This window comes from Pongo pygmaeus, chromosome 14, assembly GCF_028885625.2.
Source record: "Pongo pygmaeus isolate AG05252 chromosome 14, NHGRI_mPonPyg2-v2.0_pri, whole genome shotgun sequence".
In the NCBI taxonomy this organism is placed as follows: domain Eukaryota; kingdom Metazoa; phylum Chordata; class Mammalia; order Primates; family Hominidae; genus Pongo; species Pongo pygmaeus.
Window position 1 is genome coordinate 40,765,981 of NC_072387.2, and position 22,557 is coordinate 40,788,537.

At 39.5% G+C, this 22,557-nt stretch overlaps 1 protein-coding gene across 2 annotated transcripts in view; it reads left to right on the forward strand.

Moving 5' to 3' along the window:
- The window catches only part of FRY (FRY microtubule binding protein), a 268,121-nt gene that overhangs the window by 212,639 nt on the left and 32,925 nt on the right, over positions 1-22,557 (forward strand). For both annotated transcript variants that reach the window (XM_063650744.1, XM_054446794.2), the window contains exons 47-54: positions 1,005-1,145; positions 4,313-4,492; positions 6,518-6,679; positions 8,386-8,460; positions 10,739-10,909; positions 18,340-18,540; positions 19,038-19,199; positions 22,177-22,343. In XM_063650744.1, coding sequence (XP_063506814.1) covers positions 1,005-1,145; positions 4,313-4,492; positions 6,518-6,679; positions 8,386-8,460; positions 10,739-10,909; positions 18,340-18,540; positions 19,038-19,199; positions 22,177-22,343 — 1,259 coding nt within the window. The remainder of the gene's footprint in view (positions 1-1,004; positions 1,146-4,312; positions 4,493-6,517; positions 6,680-8,385; positions 8,461-10,738; positions 10,910-18,339; positions 18,541-19,037; positions 19,200-22,176; positions 22,344-22,557) is intronic.

The window sequence follows — 22,557 nt, forward strand, 5'->3', positions numbered from 1 at the left end:
GGAAGATGCAGGAAAGTTTTTAAAAAGAAAAGAAAAATTACCGAAAATTATAGAGAAACAATACTAACATTTTAAAATTTATTTCCAATGTTATTTCTATATAGCACATACATTCATGTCAATATTGGCATCATCTATTAAAAAGACAATTGTGTATCCTTCATTTCCCACTTAATATTATCTGATATCCTCCACTGTCCTTAAAAATGTCATTCTATTAACTGCATGATGTTTCATTATACAGTTTGCTGTTAACTTATATATCCATTTCCCTAGTGTTCGATACTTGAATTGCTTACAAAGCTTTCTCGTTTTGTGTATGTTTTTTGCCATTATAAATAATGCTATGGTAAAATCTTATACATAAATCTTAACGTCTATCTCTGGTTTGAGAAACATTCCTAAAAATATAATTACTGTGTCAAAAGATTATGGACCTCTTCATTGCTCTTGATCTCGTTTGCCAAACTATCCAATTTACATTTCCACTGATATGTAAGAATACCCATTTCTTTATCTCCCCATCAGTACTGAGTATTATCAATTTCTAATCTTTGCCAGCTTGATAACTGACAGATTTTATCTTTTGTTTGAATTTGTAATTTTTGATAATTGGTGTCTGATGCTTTCCTTTTAGGTGTTTTTAAATATTTCATCATGTGAATTTTATACTTACGTATTTACACCTCTACACATGATATAGTCTATTTTAATAATATCTTCAGTTCTTCATAGTTAGGATTTTATTTCCCCTCCTAAGGAAATGTGCAATCAAGCCAGGCGTGGTGGCTCTTGCCTATAATCCCAGATACTTGGGAGCTGAGGCAGGAGGATTTCTTGAGGCCAGGAGTTCGAGACTAGCCTGGGCAACATAGCAAGACCCCATCCCCTAAAGAATAAAAATTAAAAAGGAAATGTGCAATCCTAAATGTGTTGGAAAACACGGGTCCTTCCATACGGAGATCTGGTGTGTGACTGACTCCAGCCGCACTTTGCCCCCACAGCTGCTGGAGAAGGGCCTCCCTAGCGTGCAGCAGCCCCTGCTCCAGGTGATCTACAGTCTGCTCAGCTACATGGACCTTTCTGTCGTTCCTGTCAAACAGTTCAATGTGGAAGTTCTGAAGACAATTGAAAAATATGTGCAAGTGAGTACTTGGATAACTTCACTAAGCAACCAGTCGTTCCAAAAAGACGGAGGCTTTTCCTGTAGCTTGGCTACAAAACCATCCAGGTGCCAGGCCACTCATTCATTCCTTGACATCCATGACACAGCCAGGGCAGTTAAGAGTGGGAGTTAGCCACACCCTGAGTAGTATTCTGAAGAGAATGAGAGCACAAGACCCCGGCACACTCCAGTGCCTTCAAAAGGCACATTTCCGCCTCTTGGGGCCACAGGCTGAGTATTGAAAGCACACGCCTGACTTGGAGGGCAGAGGCAGAGTCTTGGTTTTTATATCCCGTTTCAGAGAAGGAGAGGGGACAAGGAACTGTAGGAACTTTCACATGTGCCAGGTTCTAGGCCCGGTGTCTCAACATGTGAAGGGTTATTCAAAGGCTAAAATTGTCACTTTAGAGTTGAAGAGTGGTTAAGAAACTTGCATAAATATACTTGAAAATACTGCGACAAACAAACAAAAAACACTTGTTTGAGGGGATGAATAAAACAAGATGACAAAATGTGAATAGTTGATGAATAGTACAAAGGGATTCATCAGACTAGTCTCTCAGTTTCTGTGTATATTTTAATATTTCCATAATAAACAGTCTTTATGTATGTTTTTAAAACCAAGAGACTGGCCCCAAGATTTCAGTTAGTAAAGGCTGGAGCTGGTATTTGGATCCAAAGCCGGTGTCTTTGTTTTATTGTACCAGGCAGCCTTCCTGGCAGGATACTTGGACATCTCCAAACAGCTACAGACTGATTTTTTTTTTTCAAAACTGAGTCTCGCTCTGTCCAGGCTGGAGTGCAGTGGCACAATCTCGGCTCACTGCAACCTCCGCCTCCCGGGTTCAAGCGATCCTTCTGCCTCAACCTCCCAAGTAGCTGGGACTACAGGCCTGTGCCACCACGCCTGGCTAATTTTTGTATTTTTAGTAGAGACAGAGTTTCACCATATTGGCCAGGCTGGTCTCGAACTCCTGACCTCGTGATCCACTGCCTCGGCCTCCCAAAGTGCTGGGATTACAGGCATGAGCCACCACGTCCAGCCCAGATTGATTCTTTAAAGCCGTACTCTGAGAAGACCAGAAACACAATTTATTTTAATGAAAATAAAAATAAATATCAAGGCCAGGCACAGTGGCTTATCCTGTAATCCCAGCACTTTGGGAGGCTGAGGCAAGAGGATTGCTTGAGGCAAGAGGGCTTGAGGCCAGGAGTTCAAGACCAGCCTGGGCAACAAAGTGACACCCCATCTCTACAAAAATAAAACAATAAAAAAAATCAGCAAGGTGTGGTGGTGCACGCCTATAGTCCCAGCTACTTAGGAGGCTGGGGAGAGAGTTTCCCTTGAGCCCAGGAGGTTGAGGTTACCGTGAACTGTGATCACACCACTGCACTCCAACCTGGCCAACAGAGTGATAAATAGGAAGGTAGGCATATAGATAGATGGAAAGATAGCTCAAACACACCAGGACGAGTTTCTAGAGCCTGGAAGTTCATCTAAAACACATGACCACAGACTAAAGCAGGGAGGCTCCAGGCCGTGGGAGTAGTGCAGGGCCACCATGGGGTTAAGTAGAGAGTGCCTAGCTCAAGAGCACAGACATCCTTTTCTCTACATTGTATTTGTCTCTCTATTTCTTCTCTGGAATGTACTTGGTAACTTGTAGCATTCAAGGGCAAATGCTAGGTTCTCTCTGGAAGCTCATTGACGAAGATATACAGTACAAATTTTAGACATTCCTTTCCATCTTTACTTCACCAAATTACTTACAGAAATTATTTAATGCTGAAAGTGACTTCCAAGCATTTTTCAAGTGGCATTGCTCCATAATACTTACACCACATAGGGTAGGCAGTCAGTCAACAGTTTCTCACTTCACTCACAGGAGACAGGTGGTCAGTTCACACCTTTCTACGAATGTGTGCCCCATTTTGTTGTTTAATGAGGCTGTCCATTTTGTCTTAGGCCTGCAGGCCACATCTGATACTTTTTATCTTACCTCAAATACTAGCTTATTTCACATTTAAACCATGGCTTCCCTTGTGCATAATTTAATAGATGTTTTATTTCATGTGCTTTGACTGCAAAGTCCAGGCAAAAAATAATAATAAAAACTTTTATCAAATTCGTTTACCTGTGTTTCTAATATTTTTATGGGAGCAGCACACAGTCTGATTGGAGGTTGTCAGAGAAACAAAGATGGTAAAACTGAGTCTTAAATGAAGAGTAGGAATTTGACATGCCAATAAGGAGGGGAAAGGTATTCAAGGATGAGGGCATAGCATGAGTAAAGGCACAGAGGCTGAGAAGGCTTGCCAAGTTTGGGGAACTCCAGCGGCAGCTTGGGGGAGACAACCCTTGCAGGCCATGCTCAAAGAGTGTGGACTCCACCCTGTCCACCAGAGGGAGCCTGTGAAGGAGTTTAATCAGGGAAGTTGCTTGGTCTGAAGAGTTCTAGGAAGATCACTCTAGCTGGAGCTGATGCACTTAAGGGCTGCAAGCCAGGACACCAGTAAGGGGCCATTGAGATAGTCCAGGCAAGGCCCAAGAGGGTGCCGCTGAGCCAGTGCCAGCAGGAATGCAGTGGAGGGAACAGATTACCAGGAGGGAGGGAAAGAAAGGGTTAAGAAGGGCTTCCAGATTCCTGAGTTAAGTAATGAGGAAGAAAAGAAGTGAGAAGAAAAGAGGGCTGAAGACAGAGATCAAGGTACCCAGGAAGCAAATGGAGCAGGAGGAGCCAGAGAACTAGGAGGAGGACCAAGAAGACTGGAAACCGGAGGTGGGGAGAACTTTCAGAAAGAATGAATTGAACAGTCAATGTCATAAAATGCATTGGGAGCTTTTTTTTTTTTCTCAAATTAAGGAGGTGCCTCATTACCAATAATGGTACCTCATTAATAAGAATTTAATTTAGCTGAAATGGACAAAACTGGTCTTTTTTTATTTGTTTGTCTCCTAAACGTAGCTCCTTTTATATATACATTGTCTTTTTATGTCATTTGCCTTTTACTTATCATGGAACCTCCTGCACTGTTTTAAGTCAGTGAATTCTGACTGGTCACTAGCTTCTCACTGGTCATTCTGACATACGTTAGCTTTAAACAAATTAAATTATTTTTAACCCTTGAATGTTTTATTTCCTGCAGAGTGTTCACTGGAGAGAAGCTCTGAATATCTTGAAGCTGGTAGTTTCTCGGTCAGCCAGCCTTGTTTTACCTTCATACCAGCACAGTGACCTCTCAAAAATAGAAATACATCGAGTGTGGACTAGTGCTTCCAAGGAATTACCTGGGAAAACCCTGGACTTCCACTTCGATATTTCGGAGGTACTTAGCTATGTTAACTATTTCTGTGAACTTTAGCATGAATTTGTAGTAGCAAAGGTCAAAAGTAGTTGCCTGGAAAAAAGAAGACTTATTTGACAGTTATTTCCAATGAAGATTTCTAAGGACTAAATTAGGTTTTGCTTTTTAAAGAACCCATTGAGTGTCATATTCACTGGGACTCTCAGTTGGCAGCTTTTAAAAATAGAAACTAGCCTCAGTTATGTAAAAAATGATTTTCAAAAGAGGTATTTAAAAATGGAATGTTCATAAGCATTTTAAACCATGACCTTCACTCATTCTTTATCTGACAATGGTCATGTCTTTATATCCACAATGCTTCTCCCTGAACGACAGCCAGTTCAGCAGATGACCGAAATTTACAGGAATATAGACTCCACTTTTATAGTTGCTTCCCCAGTCCACACTATTTTTTAAACAAGTAAAACTAAATTCTTGCCTTGAAGGGGGTAGGGGAGGGAGAGGGGGGAGCAAGAGACTAGGGACCCAAGCTACGGAGTCAGGAAGAAAAGAAAGGACAGGAAGTGGTCATGTTTACCTGGTAGTCCGTGAACAAACATTTGGGAGGCTTACATTGAAGTCTAAGGCATAAAATAACTTTGCTTTCACATCTCTTACCCCATGACTCATAAACCCCCAAAGCAGAAACTGTACTCTGTTCCTGTTTATAACCAGGGCCCAGTACAACATCTGGTGCATAGTAGATCACTAGTCAATCTTTCCAAACTCTGCTGAATGAATAAATTCACTAAGAAACAAACCTGGTGTCAAACACTGCATGTTCTCACTCATAAGCAGGAGTTGAACAATGAGAATACATGGACACAGGGAGGGGAACATCACACACTGAGGCCTATCGGGGGGTGGGGAACAAGGGGAGGGATAGCATTAGGAGAAATACCTAATGTAGATGACAGGTTGATGGGTGCAGCAAACCACCATGGCACATGTATACCTATGTAACAAACCTGCACATTCTGCACATGTACCCTAGAACTTAAAGTATATTTAAAAAAAAAAGAAATAAATAAACCTGGTGTCTTATATGGAACTTACTTGCACTATTATGTAGGTCATATCCAAGTTGGGTTTTTTATACAATGGTCCTCACTGACCTTTCATCATTTCAGTATTCAGGATGAGATACTATTTGCTGCCATTGTGACACCTGCATCTATATTTAATATGTAAATAGTATTAAAGTTTCCATTTAATCTTGGTCCATTTTCACATTTTTTTTAACCCGGCTAGGGGGAAAAGCTATTTTTACTGTGCAATTTGAGTTTGTTGTGTTCCAAAGAGGTACAAAAAAAACATGTAGCCAGTTAGCAGCATGCCCCAGAGACCCAGAACTGCCCCACAATGATGGGTCTCAGGAGCCAGGTGTAAAATTGACAGTTTCTGCCACTGCCGAGGTCAGGCCCATGAGCTGGTGTCTGCAGAGGAGACCTGCTCGGAGCTCAAGTTTGTGAATTGATGCCTATGCAGCCACCACACTCTGGAGCTCTCAGGAAGTGAAATTTCTCAAGTGCTGCCCAAGTACCTGGCCCTGACCTCAGTCATTTGAATAATTGAAAAGATATAAATAAGTTAAATACATTTTTAAATAATTGAGAGTATATAAAGATTAATGATTAAAAGTTGGGAGAGGGAAAGGAATTTTGGTCTCTTCTTCTAACTATAAGAAATTTTTTCAAGTTTAAACAATCAAAAACTGACTATTCGGTTTCCTGCATATTTTGCTTCTCTTTATCAGTGGTTTCTAAAGCATATTAAAGAACAAGCAGTTGCATTTTTCTGCCGCTAAAGAGGGGAGGAAATGTTGAAGATGCAAAACGACTCATAATGTGTACTTGCATGTTGAGAAAATGAGCCCACTTGTAACACTGAACTTCTCTAATCTGATTTTTAATCAAATAAGCAGCCCTTGGTTGCTTCTGGGGAGAAGGGTTTCATATATCACAAAACTATTGAGACAGAAGAATGTGCTTTTGTCTTCTTCTCAAGACTCCAATCATCGGGAGGCGGTATGATGAGCTGCAGAATTCTTCTGGGCGTGATGGGAAGCCCAGGGCCATGGCCGTCACCCGGAGCACATCTTCCACTTCCTCAGGCTCCAACTCCAACGTCCTTGTTCCTGTGAGCTGGAAAAGGCCCCAGTATTCTCAGGTATGCAATCCTAGACCCACAGCCCTGGGAGGGAGTTTAGGGACCTGTTGAGTCCATATGGCTGGGTCATAAGGAATTCCCTCTTTCACCATCCCAAGGTTGCCCATATAGGTCTCAGCACTTCCAGGGATGGGGTCTTGTGGCATTCCAAGGAACCCATTTGCTCTTTGAACAGTTCATCACCTTGAGTTGAAGTCTGACTCTTTGCTGCTTCTATCCATTGGTTCCAGTTCTCTCAAGGCTTAGAAAATAAAATCTGGTCTCTCTTTCACATGGCAGCCCTTCAGACATTTAAAGAAATTCTGCCCCACTGCCACTCTCCGAAATGAGTCCAAACAACACATCCTTAGTTCTCCCAACCAATTCTATAGCACTTGGATTCCCAAAGGGTTGATAGGGCTGCATACCCAAAGACCATCCTGTCTGCTGTCCATAGGTGAGGCTATGCCTCACCTAGTGGGAATGGAGCCTTTCCGAGACAAAAAGAGGGACAGTGTTACCAGAAGAAGGTGAAGTGGGTGCTGGGAAGGACAAAGTGGGTGACCAGGAAGACTCACCTTCTATCTCAAAGGTTAGGGGAATGGAACATGTAGCATAGTGCTGGCTGCAACACAGCAGGTTCTCAGTGAGTGTTCAGGTGAAAACTTCATTGGAAGAGAGAAGAAAAATATACAGCCCAATGTGTCCCTCTACATTGATTCCTTCCCAGAATTGTAAAATGACCACTAAGACTTAGGAAAATCGTTTAGCGAGTCTTCTGCCATCCCTCAACCTCAAAGTCCTCCTGTCTCTGACCTTGAGCAGACACCATATTGAGTGTCTGTCCCCTCTATAATTTGGAAAGAAGGATGCAGTGAATTGAGTTCCGTTAAGAAGAAAAATCTAAGAGTGGCATTGGCCTCCTAGCAGTTTCCACATAACAAACTTTAAATCAGATTAAAGGAGGAAGAATCATTTTAAAGAGATTAGGAAGATTGCTTTAAAAATTCTCAACTCACCAATCATTCTGAGACCTGGGTCATCTGCCACTGGAAAAATGTAATGGTTTATAGAAGAATCCCTATGGTTAAGGGGCTGGAAAATAGGTTTATGAAGGAAAGGAACTGAATCTGTTTAACTTTAGGAAGAAGAAACTAAGAAAGATTTAATATGGCTTAAAATGAATGAATTTTTTCATTCTACAGAAAGTATTCTTTTATTTGAGAAAAAGAGACTCATGCTGTGGCTTAATAGAGTTAAAGTGTAAGGAAAGCCTTGCTAATACTGAAAGTTTAACATATAAGAAAAGATTATCAAAGAAAGTGATAGATCTCCTTGAAGAACCTAGGGATTGATTTTCACATACACACACATATACACCCCTTGGGATAACTTAGATCACCACTGTCCAGCAGAAACATAATATGAGCTTCATTTTACATTGTCTAATAGTTACCTTTAAAAAAAAAAAGGAAAAGCAAGCAAAATTAATTTTAATAATACATGTTACCTAACCTACTATATTTAAAATATTATTTCAACATGTTTTCAGTATTTTACAATTTTTAATTGCTATTTGTGTTCTTTTTTCATACCTTTGTGTATTTTACATCTCAGTTCTGTCTATATGTCAAGTGCTATTGCCCTGTATGGCTAGTGGCTAGAAAATTAGAGCAGATTTGCTCACAGGACCGCATAACGAAACCTGCCTTGTGTTTCTTTTCCAGAAGAGAACAAAAGAGAAGTTGGTGCATGTCCTTTCTCTGTGTGGCCAAGAAGTAGGATTGAGCAAAAACCCATCAGTAAGTTCTGTCATGTGTCATAGTTATTTTGGTGTCGTATCTCCTTTTTCACTGGTCTGTTTTTGCCTTTGGTCATATAATTTAGAGGATTCAACTGTGAATGACAAGTATGATAGCCACTGTCTTGAGCAAACCCCTGGACTATTTCTCCCCACACCATGATTTTTAATCACACTGAGTTCAGAAACAATGAAAGATCTTGCTGGCTGTTCGCTCGTTTGTCTGTGAATACTGTTTCTTTTCATTTTCTTAATTTCTTGGATTTTTTTTATAAATATGCCCAGACTTTCTTACAACATAAATGATAATCTCTACTCACCACCATGTATGACATATATGCTCATATCTCTTGGATATAATTTTACTCTCTGTACACATGCTTCTTACTCTCATGTCCTTATCTTACCCACATACAATAAAGATGAAAATAATATGTTTCTTTGCATATAAACTTCCACTGATGTTACAATAAAAAACTAAGAATAAAACAAACATCATACCATCACGCTTTTGAATGAATGGACGATTGAAGAATTATAAGTAAACTTCGGAAGCTTTTGTAAAATTTAGAAAAATTTGAATTGTGTATGGGAGTATAACAAAAACAATAGAAGTGTCTGCTGGTTTCACCAGGTATTTTTGTTTCACCTGTATCACAGAATATTTATTATTTATGAAAAAGAAATCACAAACTAAATAATTTCTCAACTGAAGTAAGAATTAACAAACACATTTCTCGGTGGAGCTATTTTTAAATTTCAAAATGGATCCACTAACACATAGTTCATGAGCAGGTGAAATATTAGAGGCTCATAAATACTTGCAAAAGTACAAAGTGATATTTCTTATAGTCTGGGAAAGCACCCCAGCCAGCCATCAGCTAAGCTGGGCCTCCATTTAAGTCACTTTTTTGGTGTTATTGATCAGTGGGTTTTCTGCGGCTCCTGTGACAGTATTTAGGACAGAGGGGACAGTGGCAGAGGCAGATAGAGACTCCTAGCCCACAGCGAAGAGACACAAGTATGTTTTTCCTTTGCAATGCAGCACTGCCAACAAGGCCTACTTCTTACCGCCATTGTGGTTGGCACTTTCTCCTTCAGACTCATGCTGTCTGCCCTGTGCTAAGGCCTTTTCAGCTAAAATATTTACCTGGAGTACATTACAAATAAGAGAAGCAGCACTAACTAGGAAAGACAGCCTTCAGCTGAGGAAATCAGAAATCTCATGTCTCATCTCTCACTGACGAGTTGACTAATGCTCAGGGCTCTTTATCTCACATACCCATTTGCAATCCCTGTGTAAAACTGTGTATCAGGTGCTATAATGAGAGGCTATCACATGCATCATATACTATTCTTAAACACTAGGGGAAAAAAGTACACTTGAAATCCATTCACTCTTTCTACTTTTGAGAGATGTTTATTGTATTTAAATTCTTATAAATAATTTTGCCTACTTTTCAAGGACAACTAAGACATTATAATGGTTATACGAAGAATACTATTAATTTTCTTTAATATCAATCTATGTTCAGTAGAGGCTGGATAGCAAAACATTTACTCTCATTTACAGTTTATTATATACCAAGTTCTACCAAAATGGGTCAGTGAAAAGAACCTAAACATAGAAGTTAATTTTAAAACATTAACATACTAAAGATTTTAATAGTAAAAAATGTTTTATTTTGTTTAAATCTACAGGAGAGGAATTTAAGTATAAGTTATGGGCCTGGTTACTCACCTACTCTTCTATGGACAAGTATTGTAATTTTTGGCTTCTGTTTTTTTATTTCTTATCAATTGCTGGTTTATCTCTAAAAGGGTTAAATCCTTTGTTCCCACATTCATTCTACAATAACATATCTTGGTATCAGTCCTTAAAATATTATTTATATGTATTTGATATATGTGTGTAAACGTGTACAATTTCTAACTCTAATCAGTTCAGAAACAGTGGGACATTTTCCTGACTGCTCCAGTTTACAAACACACACACACACACACATACACACACACAGGTAGTATACAGTCTTCATCCATTAAGAAGCAGCGACATGATTCTTGAACATTTTCCTGGTGCATGAACTTGCGTCTTTGCCACGAGTTTAATCTGAAGGCACCTGTCCAACATAAATAATAAAAGAACATTCTAAAAATACCCACTGAAGGAATTAGGTGTGTACTGGAAATACAGTGCTATGAAGAGCCAATTACAATTTTTCATAGCACAAACAACCAAAGGGAGAACAGTTTCTCAGGAGTGGACTCTTGATTCGCAGGTGATTTTTTCATCGTGTGGGGATCTGGATCTGCTTGAGCACCAGACAAGCTTGGTATCTTCTGAGGACGGCGCCCGAGAGCAGGAGAACATGGATGACACAAACAGCGAGCAGCAGTTTAGAGTCTTCAGAGACTTCGACTTCCTAGATGTGGAGCTGGAGGATGGAGAGGTACGGTGTTTTCTCTGTAAAAATAATCCCCGCACCCTTTTCCTTGACTAATGAAACTGTTCTTTTTACCTGCTAAATAATGAGTTTTTGTAACAAGATCTTTAATTGGAAAGTTGTAAACTTTATTTTGAATCAACTTATTCAAAGTACAGCAGCTAAACTTTGGCAAAAGTTACCACGCCCTTCCTGTCTGAGCCCACGGCAAAAGCTGCCAAGTTATTTCTAAATGGCAAAGACCTGAGTTTTAATGACCACACAAAGACTGTATGTGTGTGTGTAGTCCCAAGCTGGACTTAAAAAAAAATCACAGAAAACATTTCAGTTCTTAGCCTGTTCACTGGTACCTGGGTAAAATATGCTAAGCATTTAATCATTTCTAATGTGAAGTTTCTCTAATTCAATTCCTTCAAAGCTTGCCTGCTACAACATGAGACCAGAGCCTGAGGGATCAAACATTTTTGTGCTTGATGAAATCGTTAGAACTGGAAACAAAATACAACGCACACAAGAGAGCTCTTTGCTCTGCTTAGCTCGGTGGCTGGTGTTCTAGACACTGGGGCAGCCAAATTCAAGTCTCAGTGGGCAAATGCAGATTCGTTTATTTTGGATGATAATCATGGTAATAAGATACTTTCAGCTATGAATCATGTTTGCGAAAACAGGTATTGAGAGGAGGAGCATCACCTGTCAGTCACCTTCATTTCAGTAGCTTAGAGGCATGTTCCACCTGAGAGGCAGTCTTTTGCCTCATGGGATCAAAACAGTTCACTTAAGTGAGATTGGATGATATAAAGGTGCCTGATTAGGAACTTGGCTCATGGTGTTGTCAAGCTCATGTTTAACTGCACCAGATTTCCCAAACGACTCTCTGCTAGTCTTACAATTGAGGAGGCAGACCCAGATCCCAAGTTTAGGATTTCCTGCAGTAGGTAAGCACCTCCTTACTTAACTACAGGCTTGTGGGAAATGATGCTTCAAGTAGCTGCTTACCTTCCCTAAAAGGATTTTATTACTGACCAACCCACTTATGTCTAATTGAAGCCAAAGAGCCCTTTGCTTTCGTCCTTCCTGGACCACTGATGACCCTGGATGTCTGCCCCAGCAGGAGAGAATCATGTCCTTGGAATAAAGAAGGTGTTTTTCACCAATTCTTTCCCTGGAAAACAAGTTTAGCAGACCCAGTCCTTAAGCAGTATAAAGGCACTACTATAATGTATCCTTAAAATAACTGCCAGCTTAATTTTCACCTTGAATTGCTTAAGAACCAATAAAAAGTATTGCAGGTTTCTATGATCCATAATAAATGCTAGAGAAAGCATTCACTGAATGCAGTGAGGATTGTTTTAAGTCTAAAGCAAAATACAACTGTTTTGAATACTTTCAAAAATGTCTCTGAGACAGAGCTCAGAGTTCAGCTAGTGTCAAAGGACCAGCTCCCTGATCTGACAACTGACCTAATGTTTGCTCTTCGGTTAAAATTCAAGCTTGGACACCTGTTTCCCTCTGGAAGTTATACAAGGGAAGGAAAAAACGGATGAAGCAAGAGAGGCATCATTTCCTGTCTCGGCCAGAGAGAAATATTATGTGAAACTACCTAGCAGGAATGATGTAAAGCGAAGTAATCCAACACAATTTCAGAACAGCTCACAAATTTAATTTCTATCAAAATAAAGGAAGGAAAAATCTGGGGTGCCCATTACTTAAAAATGAATATTATACTAATGTTTTTCAGGGACAAGAAATAAGGAATACTACATCTTTTTTTCTGGTATTCTCTTTATTGTCCTAGCCAGCAATAACTAAAAAATCACAGTGATTATTTTATCTTTCATTGCTAGGATTTTATAAGAAACTGGCAGGGCACAGTGGCTCACACCTGTAATCCCAGCACTCTTGGAGCCTGAGGCATCCTAGAGGATCACTTGTGTCCAGGGGTTTAAGACCAGCCTGGGCAACATAGCAAGACCCTGTCTCTACAAAAATTAAAATTAGCCAGGTGTGATAGCACATGCCTGTGGTCCCAGCTTCTCGGGAGGCTGAGGTGGGAGTACCGCTTGAGACCAGGAGGTCAAGGCTGCAGTGAGCCGTGATTGCACCACTGCACTCAGACTGGATGACAGAGTGAGACCCTGTGTCCAAAAAAAAAAAAAATTTAGAAGAAGAAACTCACGAGGCTGAGAGTGTACATTTTATCCAAATAAAATAAGGCATTTGAGAATGTTTTGCTACTTCCCAATAAAATCACAATAAGGGATTCTAGCATTCTTGGAGTAGAAGAGTGAAGATGCCTGGACTTCAGAGTCCAACAGCTCCAGGTTTGAATTTCACCTCTGCCACTGACCTTAGCTATATGACCTTAAGCATGCAATTCCTCTTGCTTTCCACTTCTTTGTCTATTAAGTGGGTATAAGAATACAGGTTGAGCATTCCTCATCTGAAAATTCAAAATCTGAAATGCTCCAAAATTCTAAACTTTTTGAACACTAACACGACATCACAACTGAAAGATTCTACACCTGACCTCATGTTACAGGTCATAGTCAAAATGCAGTCAAAACTTTGTTTCATGCACAAAATTATTTAAAATTGTATAAAATTATCTTCAAGCTGTGTATTTAAGGTGTATGTGAAACATAAACAAATTTCATGTTTAGACTTAGGTCCCATCCCCAAGATATCTCATTATGTATATGCAAATATTTCAAAAATTTTTAAAAATCTGAAATCCAAAACACCTCTGGTCCCAAGCATTTTGAATAAGGCATACTCAACCTCTACCTGCCTGTAGAGCTGACATGAGGATTAAATAAAATAACCTATGTATAGTGTCTAGCAAAGTGTCAGGCATATAGTTGTCATTGTAAATGTTAGTCTCCTCGTACTGTCATTGGTGAATAATTTTAGTATATCTTCATCTGATAAAGTTAGGCATACTTGGTGTTTAGATCAAAACACAGTTGTCAAAAAAAGAAAGACAAGTCATTTTGTCATATCTATTCCTTTTCATTGGTCTCAGAATTTACTGAGTGATATCTACAAGAGTTTGCCCTTGAACTTTTTAGAATCTTTAAAAGGTGTTGGGTCTTTGCTATTAATTGCATATGAACAGTAAGCATCATGATCACAAACACTTTCAGCTTTGTGAACAGGCTCAGGTGATGCTACCTTTGTTTCCAGTTGATAACCTTCATTCATGTTCCCATAACATTTAACAGTTTTCTCACGAATACATATTTAGGCATTCCAAAAAAAAAAAAAGTGTTGAGGAGACCAAAGTTGTCACAGAGGTAGAAAGCTATTTCAGAAATTGTAGTAATGATTTGTTATCCCAGCTCTATCATCCACAGCCAAAGGATTTGGAATTTCTGATGTTTAATGTTGATTTTTCTCTTTGGAGTTAGTGTATATTTACTTTTTCTTTTAAGGTGCACCTACTGAAGTGTGTATTGTTAGCACTGTTAGTTAATGTTGTGTTAACACTAAGAGAAATGTTCTTGAGTATCTTTAATATAATCATTGTAAATAGACCTTTTGTTTGTTTTTCTGCTCATTCAATCTGCTACCCAGGAACTTCAGGTAAGATGATGCTGTTTTTAATTCAAATATGCTAGTAGATGTTTTGCATCTTTGCAGATTTATAACAACATAATTGCTTTTTTCCTCCCTTCCAGAATATATATGCTTCTTTGCGTGCATATTTCCATTTAGGTGTGTGATATAAGAGGTATTTTTCTTGGCTGCTCTAGTATGGAAATCTTTTCTGAAATGTAAATACATTTTTTAAAACTTTATATGCCTAGTTCTGAAAGTTGCATGATTATATCTCAGAGAAGTGGAGTTTTCAAATCTGATCTATGGCAATCCTATCATTTCTCATTAAGTGGTTGCACAACTGGATGAGTTTTATTGTTAAATTCTTGTATTAAAACTGAAATCACCGGGTAAGATGGCTCCCACCTGTAATCCCAGCATTTTGGGAGGCTGAGGTGCCAGATCACCTGAGGCCAGGAGTTCAAGACCAGCCTAGCCAACATGGCGAAACCCTGTCTCTACTAAAAATATAAAAATTAGCCATGCCTGGAGGTGCACGCCTGTAATCCCAGCTACCTGGGAGGCTGAGGCAGAAGAATCCCTTGAACCCAAGAGGCAGAAGTTGCAGTGAGCCAAGATCATGCCACTGCACTCCAGCCTGGGCAACAGAGCAAGACTCTGTCTCAAAAAAAAAAAAAAAAGTGAAATTAACAATTTGCATCTAACTATATACCATATATACTTTCAATTGAATCTTTTTTTCCCCCAGGAATTAGAGGCTATCTCTATCTCTGCGTAGTGACTAGGTAACTTTTCATCCAAACCAGGGCCCTTTTAAAAGTAAAAGGGGATACTAATAATATTTATGCCCAAACCACAGGCATTAAAACCAGGATCATCCTGGGCAAAGTGACCTACGATCAGTCTCTATCTACGTATATCAGACTTACTCTAAGTAGAACATTTGGGGGAGTATATTTTGACCACAATGCACCCAAATTTCTTCAACAATAATTCTTGTTTGACAGAATTCCGATATGAAAAAATATGTGTCAAAAAATAGTATTTCTAACATTTCTAGAATGTTTAATCATTCATACTTTCCCATCTCAGTGTAAATCCTGAGTGGTTTTTAAGTTTGATAACTGACATATACAGAGTGTTCATCTGGACTAGCCATCCTCTGCATTTTCTCACATATAGGAAACTGTTTTGACTTTTCACTTTGTATGTAACGTAAAATACAAATCTGACATTTGGGGGAGAGGAAGGATGGAGGGTGGGTCTCCTACTAGGGCCATGCTGAGAAAGCCTGGTTGAGTTTTAATCACCATGGACTTTACCTGGGCCGGACTGCAACGTTGTTCCATCATCTCAACCTCTCAGCCACCACCAGGGGAACCATTTCAACACTCTTGCTTCTAATGGAGATATTACACCTTCCAGCAAGACAGCCAAACCTTATTCCTGCAAGAACAGCTTTCCCTGCCTCCCTATTTTCATACCTGATTGATTCAGGTCTTCACCAGAGCTGCCACCAAATCAGCACTAGCAGTGACCTGTGCCTGGTGTAGCCTTCTCCCACCTGGATGTCTGTATTCCTCTGCAAGCTCATGGTTCTGTCTCAGGTGCAGCATGGGAGACCTCCAGAATCGCTGCCTAAGATAGTTCATCCAACCCTTCCAGTCATTTGGCAGAAGAGAGTCAGTTTTGTGAATTTGTGTTTGTATATTTGTCCCTATAATTTTCACATTCTTCTCTTTTTACTCTGTATAGTTAGTATTCTGATTTTTCTGTATTTTCTTCCTTTCTTTACACGTTGGGTTTTCTTTTCTTCCCAGAACTTTTGCCTCTTTCAGGTATTTTTTTTATTTTCTCACTGCAGTGGCTATTTTTAAAATCCCAATACAACAGTTAGCCATTTTCCACCAGAAAAAAAGAAAAAAAATATTGTGGTAATTTATCATAGCAGATACTGGATGTTAGAAACAATATTCTGAGTCTTCATTCTTTTTTATAATCAAACAGCCCTAAGAGCAATCATAAATATCATATGTGAGGATGAATAATGATAATTTCTATATCTTATCCAGACTGTGCTTAGGATTTGTGCTTGTTGCCTTCTACCATGAATAGCCCAAGCAGACTTTGAAAAAGCTATGCCTCTGTTATATGACAGATCTGTGAGAATGGCAAGCTTGTTTCACTAGGAGACAGACATGACCCTCTGCTTTAAAACAGAGGGAAATTAATAAATGATAATGCTCATAAGTTTAACAGTAACTCACATCTCTCATATTATGTTGTTCACTGAGCTCTCATCAGAAAAAGTTGTTTTATTCCAATGAACCATCAGGCAGTGTTTCAAATTACCAGTAAATGAAAAGATTCTGTACTAGATTTTGTCAGATCATTTGTTTAGGTTAAAATTTGCGTATCAGTCAGCTGACTAATATTTTTCTTCCTTTATTCCTATCTTAACAGAGAGAAAAATAAAACCCAAATCCATTTCTAGAAAAAAAAGTTATGTTAGTCAAATACACTTATTTATTAACTGATGGTTTGTAGAGAAAGTCTGAATGCAACTAAAAGCTTTCTTTAACACTTACATAGCCACTTAAGCTAGTTCTCAGTAATTCAAAATATACAAATCAACTATAATATTTGGGGCCGGGTGCAGTGGCTCATGCCTGTAATCTCAGCATTTTGGGAGGTCGAGGCGGGTGGATCACTTGAGGTCAGGAGTTCAAGACCAGCCTGGCAACATGGCAAAATCCCGTCTCTACTAAAAATACCAAAAATTAGCCTGACATGGAACCCGGAAGGTGGAGGTTGCAGCGAGCTGAGATCGCGCCACTGCACCACTCCAGCCTGGGCAACAGCAAGACTCTGTCTCAAAAGAAAAAAAAAAAAAAACAGTAATAGGCCGGGTGTGGTGGCTCACGCCTGTAATCCCAGCACTTTGGGAGGCAAAGGCAGGTGGATCACGAGGTCAGGTGATCGAGACCAGTCTGGCCAACATAGTGAAACTCTGTCTCTACTAAAAATACAGAAAATTAGCTGGGTGTGGTGGCACGTGCCTGTAATCTCAACTAATCGGAAGGCTGAGGCAGGAGAATGGCGTGAACCTGGGAGGTGGAGGTTGCAGTGAGCCGCTGTTGCACTCCAGCCAGGGCGACAGTGTGAGACTCCATCTCAAAAAATAATAATAATAATATTTAGTACTGAGTCCAGGAAAGTAACAATTTTCTACACTGGGACAATTATTTAAAGATGAGCCTAAAGCAAATTTAAGGTGGTGCCACTCTGACCTCTGCATAGTGCATGATCTATCAGACTTTGCCCAGCTGCTCTGATAGTCTTTAACTCTGCATTGTATCTGTGAAAATCGCTGTGGCAGAAATAGGCTGGAATGTTTACCTAATGCTCTTCCACTAAATACCCAAAGGATTCTGGAATGTGCTACAAGCAGCATAGCTCCTACTTTTTTCTCCTTCTGAAAACAGTACTAAACAGGGGCCGACCTCAGGGTGGTGGGAGTGGGTGACACCTCTTTTGAAGTTTTCATACTAATGGTCTCTTTCTTACAGATTTTTGAAAACACAGATCATCGGTAGGGTTTACCAAAATCAACTTTTTAAAAAATGTAATTATACCCACCATGCCAAGGAAAAGTATGTAATCACTTCTACCTACGACTTCACATGAGTTTACATGAAAATGGTGTGCTTTTACTACTTTTCCTATCGGGTAAACAAAAGTTTTGATACCAAAGTCGATGAGGGCCTAAGAGTTAATAATGACAATATTTGTTCCCAAGCTATGACTAATTGAATGTGTGAACATGTGAGTGCAAGAGGATTTTGGCATAAAAAAACCAGCTGATGGTGTGATTTCAGGGTGAGAGTATGGACAATTTCAACTGGGGAGTGCGCAGACGTTCTCTGGACAGCCTGGATAAGTGTGATATGCAGATTCTGGAGGAGCGCCAACTGTCAGGAAGCACTCCCAGCCTGAATAAAATGCACCATGAGGACTCCGATGAATCATCTGAGGAGGAGGACCTCACAGCCAGCCAGATCCTGGAGCACTCAGACCTAGTAAGTAGCGGCTCTCCCACTCTAAGAATTGGGAGGCTTATTTTTTCTAACTAATGCAGGAGGATAGTTTCCAGTTGCAGCTAAGGAAACTTTCCACAGCTGCTGAACTAAAATCAGAATTGTCAGGTGGTGTCATATGGGTTCTAGCTGGCAGAGTCTTCTCTGTAGGTTGCAGATGGAAACAAAGACTGGGGTCCATGTGATTCACCCTGAAAGCCACCAGATCTGTTAAGGCCTAGATTTTTCCCAAATACCTTTTATGATTCTGGAATCTTTTTAAAAATTCCCCAGATCTCTAAAGTGCGGAGACATGACAGATGTTTTGATGTAATTATCTGAAAATACCTGGATTACTAGCTGCTATGTTTAAGGCCCAATAATGGTGAAATGTGGAAGTTAAAAAATAAAGACGTATTAACCAACAACTAGAGAATAATTGGAGCTTTTAAAGAATGGGAACTTCATACTATGTTTAATTTCCTTTGCTTTTTAAACAGATCATGACTCTCTCCCCCTCTGAAGAGACGAATCCCATGGAGCTGCTCACCGCAGCCTGTGACTCGACCGCTGCAGAACCTCATTCCTTTAATACCAGAATGTCCAGCTTTGATGCTTCCTTGCCTGATATGAATAATCTGCAGATTTCTGAGGGTTCAAAGGTGAAGAGATTTTAACAATGATGATTTGTACTTCCCTTAAAACTCTTAAAAAAAAAAACACTTCCAATTTTCTGAGAATTCTTAAGAGGTCTCAAGTAGAAAGACTATCTTTATCTTTTTCTTTCTCTTTTTTTTAAAATAATAGAAGTTTGTGCACCTGAGCCTATGTTTTGAAGTTGTTTTACCCCCACAAACTTGAGCAGCCATCTTCTTCTTGGCTGAAAGACTTGATTTGAGGTCTTTTTAAAATGAGCCGTTTTGCATGAACACTGCTGGTAGATGGCAAAACCAGTGGTGTATGTCTGAGATGGCTGTGACTGGGAAACTGCTGATCTTTGTCATGAATTTTATAAAACAATATGCTAAGTGAGGTGTGGGTGTATGCACATATTTGGGGGAATTTTTTCCTATGTAGGAAACAATTATACAATTTGTATATTGATTCAGTGCTTGCCTTTTGGCATACTATCAGAATTTTTAATGTCAATCACAGTCTTATGCCAGATTCGCACAAAACTCTTCTCCCCAGAGTCTGCGAGGAGAAAAGTAACTAATGGATGTAATTTTCTTAATTAGAAAAAATCTAACAGTATATATTTCATTTAAAGTTTATTTTATTAAAATGTCCTGAAAACCATCCACTTGCATGCTATGCCCACATCTATGCCCATCAGTATAGAATTGTATTTCCTTATAGTAGAAATACCAAAATAATCTATTGCTGTTAAGACAGAGTCAAGCACTCTTTATCATGAGTTTGGTTATGGTTGTGCAAGTTCAAAAGAAAAAATAAAATCAAAAAAAATTTCATAAAAGTATATTCCTTCTGACACTTCTAATGGAAAAATATAATATTGGCTATTCTATATTCTCTGATAGCATAGTAAAAAATAGATCAGAAATCTAGGAAAATCTATGCACTTTAAACCAACGGCAATCACCAAGTTACAATTACCTAAAAATATTGAAGCTTAAATAGTAATTATTTCTAAGATTGCCTCATTGCAAAGGTACTACAATCAGGATTCTTGGAATTAGCAGAGTTCTTTTTTAGCCAAAAGAAAAAAAAAAAAAAAACAAAAAGCCCAGAAAGAAAAGTTGTCTAAGTTAAAATTCTAAGATTATGAAATTAAATTTCATAGAAAAAACATCACAAAATATATGTGCATTTGATATTTCTCAATGTCAATATGGTCATTTTCTCCATTTTTCTATTTTGAATGCTAAAAACATATAGATTTCTCATAGAAAGTACTACCTAAGGCCAGGCACTTTGGCTCACACCTGTAATCCCAGCCAGCACTTTGGGAGGCCGAGGCGGGTGGATCACAAGGTCAGGAGTTCAAGACCAGCCTGGCCAAGATGGTGAAAACCTGTCTCTACTAAAAACACAAAAAAATTAACCTGTCATGGTGGCGGTGCCTGTAATCCCAGCTACTCAGGAGGCTGAGGCAGAGAATTGCTTGAACCCGGGAGGCAGAGGTTACAGGTAGCTGAGATCGCACCACTGCACTCCAGCCTGGGCAGCAGAGCAAGACTCCATCTCGAAAAAAGAAAAAAGAAAAAAGAAAAGAAAAAGAAAGTAATACCTACATAATAGATCTCATCCTACCAAGGAAAAGTCGAGTCCCATTCCTGAAGAGCTATCCCTGTTTTTCACATAAGTTGCATTTCTGCAATGTTTGATATAGCTATGATATTAGAGAAAATAAAATGTATTTTAATAAGAACTCATCCCTTCTCTAATGGATTAAGTGTATGTACACTAATAATCTAGACCAGGCACCAGTGGCCAGCCTCATTGGCAGCACTGTAGTTTCAAAAAGCAGATATGGATAAACCTCTCAAACTCAGTATTTACCAGCAATTCCTCCAAAGACATGAGATATCTTATTTCCCTAATATATTTTTACCATTCCTGGTAATTTTCCCTATTAATTCTAGAATTAAAGTATAATATATATATTTTATGTATATATTTACACACTGAATGAGTGGACAGATGTTAACTTGAGATAAAACTCTAATTCATATACACTTCTATTTTGCCTTGCTTTTGTTTTTGTTTTAAGAAAATGACTCACTGTAACATGTACATCTTTCTTCCTCTCCCTTCTGATCTGTAATCCAGTTGCCTTCCTTCCTCTCCTAAAGAACAATCAGTCCTCCTTTTCCCCCTGGCCCAGGCCCAAACCCAGCCTCTTTTTCCATTTTACTTGCTGTGTCTCTTTCCTGCCTCTCACTGATCCTGGTTCTGCCTGCCCTAGAGCCTTTTCATTGTCCTGCTCATTCCACATTTTGTAGTCAGGTAAGAGCAGATACTCATATCTGTTATCTGTGGAGGGTATTCTCAAGGGTAAAGCATACATGCAAATGGATCTTAGAGGATCCCCTATATGGAAAGACCGAGCAACCCAGCAGGCTCAGGAAAGGACTCTGGATCACTCTTGCACACCACAGGTATCCTGGGCATCTACTGTGCCAGGCCCTGATGATTCTACATTTCCTTGGTAAAGGGGTTCTATGTTAGAGAATTAACTCTGGATAGGCTTGCTTTAGAAGGCTGGGTTTGGACAATGGAAGGAGTTCTGAATCCAAAAGCAGTGTTTCAAGTCCCTTTCCCACCTAGAGCATTGTTTCCTTATCTGCAAAATGTGGAGGTTGGATTGGAGGTCTTGATGGTCGTTTCCAAGTTTAGCGTTCATACCCTATAAGCATGGCCCAAGTATGAAAATCTACTGAGAGCCCCTTTGGGGACTATTATGGAAGAGATTGAAAAGAAGATAAAGAATGAACAGTACTTCAGAGAATTCCTGAGTCCAGCCTAGAAACGGACTATACTGTAGCTAGAAAACAAATGTCCCCATTTCTATCACCATCAGCATTTCAGTCTCTCTTATTTGTTCCTTAGTTGAACAGGTTGTCCTGTATGTTTTCTTACACATTGGGGGATTCTTTTGTCTTTTTATTCTTCCAGGCTGAAGCTGTTCGTGAGGAGGAGGACACCACCGTGCATGAGGATGATCTTTCTAGTTCCATCAATGAACTCCCAGCAGCTTTTGAATGCAGCGACAGCTTTAGCCTGGACATGACTGAGGGGGAAGAAAAAGGCAATCGGGCACTGGACCAGTTTACCCTGGCGAGGTAATGGAGCCCTTGGCTGATGTGAGTGGTGTGAATGTGCATGGTACATTATATGGCATTCACATTCAAGTTAAATGTCACAGTTGCACTGCTGGGACATCCTAATGAAGGACTCCAAAGTAACATGTATCATGGCAGGCTCTCAGCTGAGTTAGAGTCATCCAATCCCATTATAGGGCCTAGTGTGGAACAAAGAAAGGACACTTACATGTGA